At 50.2% G+C, this 12476-nt stretch overlaps 1 protein-coding gene across 5 annotated transcripts in view; it reads left to right on the forward strand.

Annotated features, from left to right (window-relative positions):
• DGKD (diacylglycerol kinase delta) overlaps positions 1–11905 on the forward strand; it is a 110943-nt gene extending 99038 nt beyond the window's left edge. For 4 of the 5 annotated variants that reach the window (XM_045794092.2, XM_087864460.1, XM_087864456.1 and 1 more), the window contains 3 exons: positions 6886–7003; positions 8326–8456; positions 9714–11905. In XM_045794092.2, coding sequence (XP_045650048.2) covers positions 6886–7003; positions 8326–8456; positions 9714–9803 — 339 coding nt within the window. In that variant the 3' untranslated portion in view covers positions 9804–11905. The remainder of the gene's footprint in view (positions 1–6885; positions 7004–8325; positions 8457–9713) is intronic. The other variant, XM_087864442.1, reaches the window with a different exon arrangement.
• Positions 11906–12476: the final 571 nt, after the last annotated feature.

The raw sequence follows: 12476 nt of genomic DNA on the forward strand, positions 1-12476 counted from the left end.
CTACAGCAGGCTCTCCTATTCTCTGAAAATGCAGGCATTTGTTGACAAGTGCAAACCCTGCATGGAAAACTGACTCTGAGGCTTTCCAGTGAAATAGCAAAACTCAGTAACTTAAAATATGAGGACATTTTGGCTTAAAAGGACTGGCCAAGCTCATCAAAATTAGTTAAATTGGTAACTATAAATATAAAATTTTCATTTAAAAGAAAATTACTAAAATGATAATATAGAGAATACTTAATAGATGGAACAATAACATAGCTCAGGATTTCCAGATTAAGTTACCAAAGCTTGTAAAGTGGACAGTGAGGTGGGGAGGCTGGGAAGAAGACATGGACAGAGGAATGAAAGCACATTAAGATGGAAGGTTAAAAAAAAAGAAAAGGTTCTTGACTTTGGTAATTAGGGAAATGCTGAGTTAGTATTATCCTTAAAAACTTAAAGGTAGTTTCTAGTAGAATTGAAAAGATTTATGTTTTTCCAAATCAGTTTTCCGAAAACAAAAACAAAATATAATCTACATGATAAAAGAAAATAAGGGATTTAAAAAAAAAACAGAGAGGTAGGCAAACCATAACAGACTCTTAACTACAGAGAACAAACTGAAGGTTGATGGAAGGAGGTGGGCAGGGGATGAGCTAGATGGGTGATAGGTATTAAGGATGGCACTAGTTGTGGTGAGCACTGGGTGTTATATGTAATAAGTTATGAATCACTAAATTCTCCTGAAACCAATATTGCGTGATATGTTAACTAACTGGAATTTAAATAAAAACCTAAAAAAAAAAAAAAGGGAGTAGTAAAGATGTAGCTAACAGCATACAAGTCATATAACAGAAAATGAGGTAGCTTCCCCTCTCAAAAGCAAATTATTATAAGATTGTGTTAAAAAGGAAATCTAACCATGTGCCAATCACAAGAGTCCAGTTTTCTCTCCCTATCCCCACGAAAAACTTACAACACAGAAAGATTAAAACAATTTTAAGAAAACATACAAAAACTGAAGTAAATTTTAATGTAAAAACAGAATTGTAATAAATGATAAAAAGATCGTTTTACACTAGTAAAGTGTAATTTTATAATCTTAAAATTTATTTTTGTCCCTTTGATCTATCAATTACCATTGAATTCTCTGATCATGAATGTAGATACTTCAATTTACGGTTGTGGTTTTTTGCTTTCTGTGTTTTGAGGATATGTTATTGGGTGCATATAGGTTTTATTGTTATGTGAAGACAGTAATTCTTTAGTAATTCTTTTTAGGTTTACTTGTTTGGTATTTTCATTTTCATACTTTTACTTTAAAGCTTTATTTGGGGCGTGTTGCTTATAAATAGCATATTGTGAAATTGAGGTTTTATTCAGTCGGGTACTCTTCATTTTAACTGAAGAGTTCAGTCTGTTTATATTCATTGTGATTACTGATATATTTATCTGTATATTTTGCCATATTTTGTGCTTTGTGTTCCACTTTTCTTGTTTCTTTTAATTTCTCCTTTTTGATTGGTAAGTCTGTCACACAACTCTCTTTGTCCCCTCTAGTAGTTTGGAAATACAAGCTATCTATTCTTTTAGTGACTACCCCCCCGAATTTTAATTTTAATTTACATAAAATCTGTAAAGCAAAAAGTTATTGAAATGAGAGAAAGTGACAGAAACCAAATTGTAGTGTGAACCATCCCTCTCAGTCCATGAATAATGAGATAAACTGTATCACAGCATATGAACAAAAGAAAAGTGAAAAAATGTGTGTGTGTGTGTGTGTATCATGTTTCTCCACAGAGAGAATTTTATACTCTATAAAGAGGGAATATGTTTTTTTTCCTTTTGCCCATAGGAACACTTTCAAAATTGGATCATATTCTTTTTTTTTTTTTTTTTAAGATTTTATTTATTTATTTGACAGAGATAGAGACAGCCAGCGAGAGAGGGAACACAAGCAGGGGGAGTGGGAGAGGAAGAAGCAGGCTCATAGCGGAGGAGCCTGATGTGGGGCTCGATCCCATAACGCCGGGATCACGCCCTGAGCCGAAGGCAGGCGCTTAACCGCTGTGCCACCCAGGCGCCCCAAAATTGGATCATATTCTAGATAAGCAGTAGTGACAGTGGAAAACTCTTTGTTATTATAGAAATTGAGAGGAAGAGTTTAGAAACTTCTAAGCAATTAACAGAAAAACTTTGTTTCTCAACTGTTGAAAATAATAAAAAATTGAGGCATATACTTTATCCTTTTTTGGTTTCATTGCTTTAGTAATTTATTTTACTGTATTTAATTACAGTATGAGTCCACTATGGATTGGACATTATTTAAGTTGGTTCCTTTTCGGGAGTGGTTTGAGCAGCACAATGCTGGGCCACAGGAAACCTTAGATACCAACTCAAAGTAGAAGTGGTACCAGCTGTCAGCTGCGGGCCCTGTGCTCCCATGCCCTCCATGGTGGGTAGCTTCCTCCTGTACACAGATTCCCTCTGAAGGTGGGGAGGGCTAGGATTTTGCTCAGTTCATGGGCAGTGTAGCAGCTGCTGCAGTGGGAGGCTTGCAGCCTGGTGCCTGGTTGCGGGGTGAACGCAGTCAACTTGGTTTGTTTGGGACTTTCAGGTCTTAGTACTAAAAGCCTCTGTTTCAAGGCTTGTGGTTCCAAAGCTTTAAGCCTAAAAGTATTTTCAAAACAAATTATCACCAAATGTAGAGCCACTGCAGAAACAAACCAGCATAAGTCCCCCCTGGATATCTGACCTTGTGAATCCTTTAATCCATGTCGATAGTGGCCCTGGTTTCTAGGGTTCCTAGTTGTGGGCTGGTGAGACGGTGCAGGGTGACAGGTACGAAGTTGTGCAGATGGTGCCAGGGGCAGGTTAGTTGCAAAACCAGAAACCCTCTGGAGCCAGGGCAGAGCGGAGAAGGGCTGGGGTAGTGTTAGTGCCGGCATTCATCCCATGGAACCTAAGGCCAGAAACTGCTGCCAGGTGTCCCGGGAGTGACAGGAAGACCACGCTTGCTCTTGGGGCCTTCTGGGCTTCCCAGGGCTCCTGGCTTCTCCCCCTTCTCTGCTGGCTGCCTCACAGCTCAGCACTCCAGGCTCTGGGACTCTGGCTTGGTTTCACCCACGCAAGGGGAGAGATGGGGGTGAAGTACAGTGGGCAGAGGGAAGCTTGGAGGGCATGGTGCCACATTTCTACTAACATAAAAATAGGACAGTTATTTCTTTGAAAGCAAAAAAAAAAAGTTGACAAATCTGTGAGCTGGTTCTTTGAAAGTACAGTTGACTCTTGAACAATACAGTTTTGACTGCGTGGGTCCACTTACATGCAGGTTTTGTTCTGATAAATATAGTGCAGTACTGTAAATGCATTTTCTCTTAGGATTTTCTTAACATTTTCTTTTCTGTAGATTACTTTTTTGTAAGAATACAGTATATGATATACATACAAAATATGTGTTAATTTATTCTTTATGTTATTAGTAAGGCTCTTCGGGGAGTCAGAAGTTATACATGGATTTTCAACTTCATGGGTAGGCGTTGGCACCCCTGATTCTACATTGTTCGGAGTTTAACCATAAAGTACAAGAAATTAAATCACTCTGTGGCAAATATAATCAAGGGAAGTTTGGACAGTATGAAGTGATAAAGGTCATGTAACAATAGATAAGAGAATAAATCAAGTTATACTATTTTCAAAGAAATGCTAATTTTAAAATCTCGCTGAAACTGTTGAAACTTCAGGAAAAATTTAAACTATACAGATTGAAATATAAAGACATTTAAAAAAGAATAGCCACAGAACAACTTGAAAAAATAATTATCTCTGAAGGAAAAATGTAAAGGAATATGTAATTTCCATATATAAGAAACAGCATCAAAGCTAGGAAAAGATGGACATTGGCCCAGTTTGTGTTTTAAATTGTGATAAGAAACACACAAAATTTACCATATCTGTTGTTTTTAAATGTACAGTTCAAGTAGTGTTAAGTATATTCGCATATTGTGAAGCAAATCTTTGGAACTTTCAGACAGTTATTTTTTTTAGAAACGATCACATCTGATTTCAAAATTCCATATTATCAGTAGCTCCATAAAAACAGTTTATTTTATTTAAAGATTTTCTTTATTCATTTGAGAGAGAGCGCGCACAAGCAGTGGGAGGGGCAGACAGGAAGAAACAGACTCCCTGCTGAGCAGGCATCCCGACATGGGGCTCGATCCCAGGACCTGGAGATCATGACCTGGGCCGAAGGCAGACGCTTAACCATCTGAGCCACCCAGGCGCACCTCTTGGGGGCCATTTTAAACAGTGACAGCACCAACAAGCATAAAATGTGAACATTAGGACACTACGGAGACTGAAAAAGATGCTTGTTTACTGTATGAGAACTGAGACAAGAAGGCAGATGCTTAACCATCTGAGCCACCCAGGCGCCCCAAAAGTTTCTTTAAGTCAAATAATTGAAAGCAATTTTTTATAAAAGAATTCTGGTTGGAAAGTGCAGAGGGATTGAAAGGCCATTTTGTGCCCCTCGAGGAAGTGCTCGATTTCCGGCAGGTCATCCATGGGTGGTGGCACCTGTGGCAGTAGAAGCCGCTACCCTGGGAAGAGGACAGCAGGCTCACCTGTTGGGAGGTGGTTGCAAGCCTGTGGCACTTCTGGTGACACTGTCCTATCTGAAGGCCGGAATCTGGATCCAATCAGTGGCTTCCCGAGGGGGGCGGTGGGGGGCCCTGCCTCTCCCAGGGAGCTGTCAGTCCGTCAGAGTCAGAAGATGAGTGGCTTACAGGACAGACAGCTGGTTTCTCTGCCAGTGAAGGACAAAGCTGGTGAGCCCGAGAGCCAGAGCAGCTGAGTGTCACTTGTGGCCCTCATGAAGGTCCTGATTCAAACACACCAACTATGAGGATAAACCTTTGGAATGGGTGGGGTGATGTGATATTATTAGATACATACGAATTCTTGCTAGTGCCAGTGTGATGATGGTGCTGAGGTTAGATGCTTTAAGAAGAGAGTATTCCTGTCTTGTCGGGTTGCATACTGAAGTCTTTGTGGGGGGAGGGAGTAGTTTGATGTCTGAAATTTGCTTAATTTAAAAGGTGGGGAGACAAAGTAAGATCATGTGTTGATAATCAGCCTCATTATGCTGGTTTCCCCATTTTATGAACGGATGAAAATACCCGTATTAAAAGTTAGAAGTAGGGGCACCTGCATGGCTCAATCAGTTAAGCGTCTGCCTTCGGCTCAGGTCATGATCCCAGGGTCTTGGGATCGAGTCCCACGTCCGGCTCCCTGTTCAGCGGGGAGCCTGCTTCTCCCTCTACCTCTGCCCTTTTCCCCTGCTCATGCACTCTGTCAAATAAATAAATAAAATCTTTAAAAAAAAATAATGAAAGTAGAAATAAATGTAATCCTCATAATGCATTTTTAAAAAAAGAAATTGTAGTGGCGCCTGGGTGGCTTAGTCGTTAAGCATCTGCCTTCAGCTCAGGTCATGGTCCCAGCGTTCTGGGATCGAGCCCCGCATCGGGCTCCCCACTCAGCGGGAAGCCTGCTTCTCCCTCTCCCACTCCCCCTGCTTGTGTTCCCTCTCTCGCTGCCTCTCTGTCAAATAAATAAATCTTAAAAAATGAAAAATAAAAAAAGAGAAATTGTAAAGTCAGGCATAGGATTCTATTTGGGCCCTTTGGGAGAGCAGCTGCGGGTCACTGTGAGCGCCCCTCCTGTGGGTGCACTGAGGGACGGAGGCGGGCGCCCACCAGTCTCAGCACAGAAGAGCCTGGTCGCCTGGGCGCTAACAGTCTTTAATGGAGCAGCTGTTAGAATCGATGGTTGATAATTTTGCCAACTTAAGAAATTGTAAAAACAAGTTCCTTGAGCACTACAGTCATTGGTTAGGAATACCATTGTGAGAGGTCTCTTTTCTATTAGAAAACCTGAAGCCTGAAACGCCTCTGATCAGAAATGCACGAAGGGGACTCTTGGGCACCAGGAGGGTTGGAGGCACGACAGAGCATGTTCCCGGATGTGAGGACACGTACTCTTCCCCCACTCTAGATTTGGTGCGATTCTAGTGAAAATCCCTGTGGCGTTTTTTTCAGCGGGATCACATGTCCCTTTCAGATCTGAAAGTGTCATAAAGCTGCCAAGTCTGACCATGCGAGTCAGTGTGGGGATGTCAGTAGACAGGGCCCTGGGGCGGAGTCCAGGCCCTCGGGGGCAGGAAGAGACAGGTGCACCTGGGACACAGGAAATTCTGCTTTATTTATGAATACAGGGGTAGTATGTGTGCACACGGAAATCCAGGCACGTGTATCGTGTGTGCAAGAGCATTCTGACCGCAGAGACCCCGGCCGCAGTGTCTGTGTGAGCACACTCGGACCAGCTGGGAAGGGGCAGCATCAGCTCCGCCTGCTTCGTAGGCATCCCTGTGGGGGTGGTGGCGGCAGGGACCCAGTGCCCCATCCCTCCACGGTGCTGCTTTGGGAAGTAGGTCCCAAGGAAAGAGCACGAAGTGCTGGAAAAGCTTTGTTTAGAAAGACTCAAATCCTGCTAGTCCCAGCCTGCTGTGCACCTCTGGAGGATTGGCTGTGACCTACTGGGTAATCTTTGTAGAATGTGCTGGTATTTAGGTAATGTTCATGAAGCTTTTTAATCACATGAGAAACACGTTATGAAATGAAGGAACTCGAATGTGAGATTAGACACTGTGTGATGACTGTGAAACCACCTTTAAAAGGTGTTACAGATCAGTCCCTGCAAGCCTAGAAACCAAGGGGGACACCAGAGTAAAGCAGGGACCGAGCCCCCTCCCCGCCTGCTGCCCTGCCTCTCGGACTGACGTGTGACTCAGGCCTGGCTGCATCAGGGTCTGACTCCCTTCTCTCATTTCCCCCACAGAATGTGATGCTGGAGCTTTCCAAACGCAGCCGCAGTGGCAAATTCCGCCTGGTGACGAAGTTTAAGAAGGAGAAGAACAGCAAGAACAGAGAAGCTCGCAGTAGCCTGGGAGCCCCGGGTACCTGCCCTCCTGCTGTCCTTCTGGCTGTCCGCGCTGGCTGTGGGGGCCCTTGTGGTCTCTGCTTTCTCCCGTGGCCTCGCGGCTCTTCCCCGTGGTCCCCGACCACGACCCCTGTCTCAGCCTGCGCCGCGCTGTCCATCTGTGGCTAGGGAGCTGTCCCTGCACTTCCGGCCCTGTGTTGTCGCTCCTGCCCGGAGTCACTCCCTGACTGACACCACGCTGCCCACCTGCCCTGGATTGCGGGTGCAAGGGCGGAGGGGGACAGCAGAGGTGACAGGACACTCAGAGACACAGAGCTCACACTCAGGTCTTGTGCAGGGCCCACTGGGCCTGTCTCTTGTGAGGGGCTCCCGGTCCCCGGCTGATGACTCATGGGTCCAGGCCCCGAGCTGGAGCCCAAGCCACCAGAGCTTGCGGCCGGGGATGTCAGTAGATAATGGCACTCGAGGACATTTTTGGGGGAGTCCATAAGCTGGGGCTCTGAGCATGGCTGTTTCTGGTGCTCTCAGGTGTTGGGCAGCCCCTGGTTTGGATTTGTGGGTAGTGGTCACTCCCTTTGATTTCTCTTCTTCGCATGTTTGTCCAGCGGTTGGGTTTCTTTTAATGACGGTGGCTCTGACTACATGAGATCTCTGCCTGTTTCCCTTCCTGCCGTGGACCAGAAGTGACGTGAACCCTCTAGAGAGGAGGGCAGGCTGGCTTCAGCGGCACAGTCACATTGGTGTTTCTCTCTTGCTTGGGGGTGTCCAGTCCTCCTGGGACACGGGAAACGTCTAGGCTGATGGCCCACCTGGCAGGAACAGACCACAGCCCCTTCCCCTTGAGAGTCGGTGGCTCCCTGCTGCCTTCTGCATGGCTCTGGGCGGCACCTGTGGCTGCATGGCGGGTGCCGGCTGCTGGGGGCGTGTGTCGGGTCCCCACTGCTGGGGCGTCTCAGGTGCTGGCTGCCGGGGTGTGTGGGGAGCCGGCTGCTGGCGCGTCTCGGGTGCTGGCTGCTGGGGCGTTTGGGGAGCTGGCTGCCGGGTCATCTGGGGAGCTGGCTGCTGGGGCGTCTGGGGAGCTGGCTGCTGGGGCATCTAGAGTGCTGGCTGCGGGGGTGTCTCAGGTGCTGGCTCCTGGGTTGTCTCGGGAGCTGGCTGCTGGGGCATCTAAAGTGCTGGCTGCTGGGCGTCTGGGGTGCCGGCTGTTGGGGGCATCTGGGTGCTGACTTCTGGGGCGTCTTGGGATGTCTGCTGCTGGGTGTCTCAGGCGCCGGCTGCCACCTGCCTCGCGCTGGGCTCTGGGCACTCATTGCATTCGTGCTTTTCCGTCTCTGACAGTTCACCTCTGGGGGACAGAGGAGGTTGCTGCCTGGCTGGAGCACCTCAGTCTCTGTGAGTATAAGGACATCTTCACGCGACACGACATCCGGGGCTCCGAGCTCCTGCACCTGGAGCGGAGGGACCTCAAGGTACTTCCACAGCGTCTCCTGGGAACCCGCCCTGGGCTTCCCTGTGCTCCCTTCTCTGTCCCCTCCCTCTGACCTGGCCACGTGCCAGCATCAGGGCTCTCCTCATGGTTCTCTTGTGCACGGCTCAGGGTGACGCATGGCGGTGGCTGAGAGACCACCTCTGCCTCCGGCAGAGATGTCGCTGCCCGCCAAAGCCAAAGTGGACGTAATGGGGCGAACCTTGCCTTTTTTAACCTAATTGGACAAATGATCTGTTTTAACCTTAAAAATCCTGTTGAGGGGAGGCGCTTGGCTGGCTCAGTGGGTAGAGCGTGTGACTCTTGGTCTCAGGGTTGTGGGTTCGAGCCCCACATTGGGGGTGGAGCCCACTTAAAAAAACTCTGTTGGGGGACACAGCTCTGTGCTGAGTCAGCCTCAGAGCTCTGTGTGACGACGGCCCCCAGGACACGCGGGTCCCTCTCCCTTTGGAGCTGACATGCAGGCACCCCGCGGGGATGCTGCAGGTTCTGTCCCAGACCCCTGCGAGGAAGCGAGTCTGAGCTGTTGGTTTCCCAGGGCACACGAAAGCCACGTTTATAACATACTGCAGTCTATTAACTGTGCAACAGCATCACGTCCCCGAAATGTGCCTACCTTAATGAAAAAATACTTAATTGCTAGAAACTGCTGTCATCTGACCTTTCAGTCCTAATCACTGGTCACAGATGACGGTAACAGATTTAATAGCAAAACTGTCTGAAATATTGCGAGAATTCCCAATACGTGACACAGAGGCTTGAACAAATGCTGTTGGAAAACTGGCATTGATTTGCTTGATGCAGGCTGCCAGGGGCCCTGAGCGTGTGGGGTCTGTGTGTGCAGCGCATGCGTGAGGCAGGCGGGCTGGAGCCGGGCCCACCAGGTGGGCTGCCCGCGGCCAGAGCTCGCTGGGGACAGCCTGAGCCCGGGGCTCCCGGAGTCGCGTCCTGAGAGGGTGAGGGGCCCCCCGGGGACGTCCTGGACAGCAGCTTTCTTGAGTCACTGCATCCACCCGCCGCCGGGCCAGCGCCCTTTGTTTGTCCTGCACGACGGCGGGGCCTCTGTGGCTCACGGGAGAGGTGTGGCAGGTGTTCGCACGACTGTTCACACATGTGCCATCTCCATCTGGTGTCACCGTCTTCATCTTTCTCCCCTCATTTGTGTTCGGAAAGATGGGTAGGAAGGCCCGCGGGGGCCCAGCCCCCTTCCTGGCGTCAGGACGCTGTCCTCTCGTTGCAGGACCTCGGCGTGACCAAGGTGGGCCACATGAAGAGGATCCTGTGTGGCATCAAGGAGCTGAGCCGGAGCACTCCTGCCACCGAGGCCTAGCTCTGGCCCTGTCGGCCTGCGTCCCCCGCACCCCCCGCGACTGAGGCCAGGCGCAGCGCCTGCCCCTTCTCATGGTGCTACTCCCTTTGCTCCAGACAGGAAGCCTCGCAGACGCCTGTTCTGTGACTGCTCCGGGGTCTCGAACACACCAACATAGCTACCTTTGAAACAGCACCTTGTCCCGCCCGGCATCATGTGGGGCGGACTGCCACCACCTCTCCGCTCTTGCTGACCTGCGACCCGGGCCGGACCTGACCTCCTGGGCCCCGGGCAGCCCGCATTTGTCCTGCGGGTTCCTTGCCGTGAGCCCCGTCATTGCGCACCATGTGGCATCTTCCGGGCGTGCAGACACTGGCCCAGCCGGCAGCCTCCTGCCCTGGGAAGTTCTGGGCCCAGCCACCCTGGTTCTCGGCAGCAGCCCTGCGAGGCTGCCCACGGCTGGCGTCCCGTTTATTGACGAGGTCTTTCATCTTTCACAAAGATCCTGCCTCTCCTGGCTTGAGAGCGGCAGGGATGCCTTGTCAGTCCTGTCCGTTCTCGCTTGACCTGGAGAGGAGGCAAACTCGCCCCTCCTTAAGCCAAGTAAATGGGTGGCTGTGATCTTGGGCTGACAAATCCCCTCTCCGTTTGCCTTTGGTCCCTCGTCCTGGTTTGTACCCTCTCTTGAGCTGCTGACATGGGACGTTGTGTCCCCGAGACACCGTAGCCTCTCCTGTCTCTCCACAGACAGAGGACGTGTTTGCATGAGCTCGGTGTTGGGGAGAGAGAGAGCTTCCTGGGCACTGGGGAGACACCTCTCCCCATTCTGGGGGAGACCAGGCTTGGTCCCGGGCCAGTGTCCCGACAGTCTCTGACCATGTGGGTGGGTGGCTGTCTTGGGCCGTTCTGGCCCATGTCTCCAGCTCTCCTGGGCCCGGGCCTGGGAACAGTGTCTGGTTGCCAGCTAGGGCCCCATGCCCCAAAGGGGGGCGCTGAGCATCAGCATCCACAGGCCATGCCACATCCCACCCCTGGAGTTCGCTTCACCCCTTGTCCTTGGGAGGGAACAGGGCTGTGGGTGCCGTCTGCTCACCCTTGGGGGGCCCTGGGAAGCGCACCACTGAACAGCCTCTACTTGCCACTCGCTTTGCAGGCCCCTGTGCCTCCCTCCTTACTGGTGTGCACGGTGGGCCCTTCGTGAGCCCAGCCAGGCCCACGCCTCCGGTTTGGGGGTGCTCCTGCTGGTGTCCTTCTGGGCGCCCAGCCTGTTCCTGTCCCCAAGGGTGGAGTGATGGCACTGGGTTTGGGGTGAAGAGGCCTGTGCTCCACAGGGCGCTCTGCTGTGCCCTTGTAGGTAGACTGGGCAGCTGTGCATGGCCTTCCCCAGCCCGAGTTCTGGTGCCAGCAGGCGGCCGTTTGGGACATGGAAGGCAGAGAGGGAACATCTGGCCACCAGAAGTCACTGGCTTTCCAGGGAGAACAGGCTGAGGAAGGAGACTGTGGGGACCTGGGCCCGCGGTACCGGCACAGCATCTGCCCTGTCCTCTCTGGCAGGGACCGGGGACAAGCACGCCTGTGGCAAGGTGGGAGTGGCGGCGGCAGCTGGTGCTGAAGCTGCGGGGCCACCCCGGGCCCTCCCGGCCCTCTCTCGGGAAAGCCTGAGGGTTGGGTCAAGCATGGTGTTTAAAATTAATGTGTTGTCAGTGATGAAAACAACACTGTTTACGTAAAAACCATTTTTCTGATTCTAGTAAGTTAGAGGTGAATGGAGTGTGAGTGTCGCATGAAAGCGCATCGGTGTGGGGCCGGCGCTGCGTCCGCTGTGGGGGCCGTGTCCCCCCCGTAGGGCTGCCACTCTGCCTGCCCCCGACGTCCCTGCTGCGGCTGGGCAAGGTCCCGCCGGGACCCCAGTCCTGTCAGTGTGGAGGGAGGAAGGAAGGGTCCTGGGGAGTCTTGGAGAAGAGGTTTTGTGCCCTCGGGTGGGGCTTCCCCCTCATATTTATGATCTTAATTTATACAGTGCCCGCCGTGGAAGCAAATGCCTCCTGTATTGCTGTGTACATACCCAATCTGGGGTTGTAAATAGGTTGTTCTGTGTATAAATAAAATCTTCCATTGTCAGATTTCTTGTTGTCCTTCCTTGTACTTTGACATAAAATATTAGTTGCCTTAATCTTTCCAAACTGGGTTCAGGATAATGTTTTTTAGTTACTCTAAAAATAAGGCGAGTTGGTGTGGCTAAAGAACAGAATGGAGAGCCACTGTGATTCTTAGGGTGCGAGTTCTTGGGTCTGTTGAATTAAAAACTCAGCAAGGAGGTAGGGCACCGGGTAGAGCCGAGGGTTCAGACTCTGTAACATGCAGCCTGGACCAACATACGAGGGTGTGTGAGGTAAGCAAAAATTCTAATCCTCCTAAATCTTTTTTATAAAACTGCAGACCAGAAGCTCTCCAATCTCTCTGTTTAACTCATAGTACCTTTATCCCAAGGGAGTAGCCTTTCCAAGCTCAAGGTCACTCTTATCTCCCAGTTGTCTGGGGTGAGGAATGGTGACTGGGATCACAGAATTGAAAATGAGGCTGAAAAAAGGCAGCATGGGCTTTGAATGCATTGGTTGCCTCTCCAGCAGCTCTCTGTCCCTCCCTCTTTGCTCATCGGAGCCCCAGTTGTATGGTGGTATACTCCCTCCTGTG

This window comes from Ursus americanus, chromosome 1, assembly GCF_024610735.1.
Source record: "Ursus americanus isolate L20-20 chromosome 1, mUrsAme1.1.p, whole genome shotgun sequence".
In the NCBI taxonomy this organism is placed as follows: Eukaryota; Metazoa; Chordata; class Mammalia; order Carnivora; family Ursidae; genus Ursus; species Ursus americanus.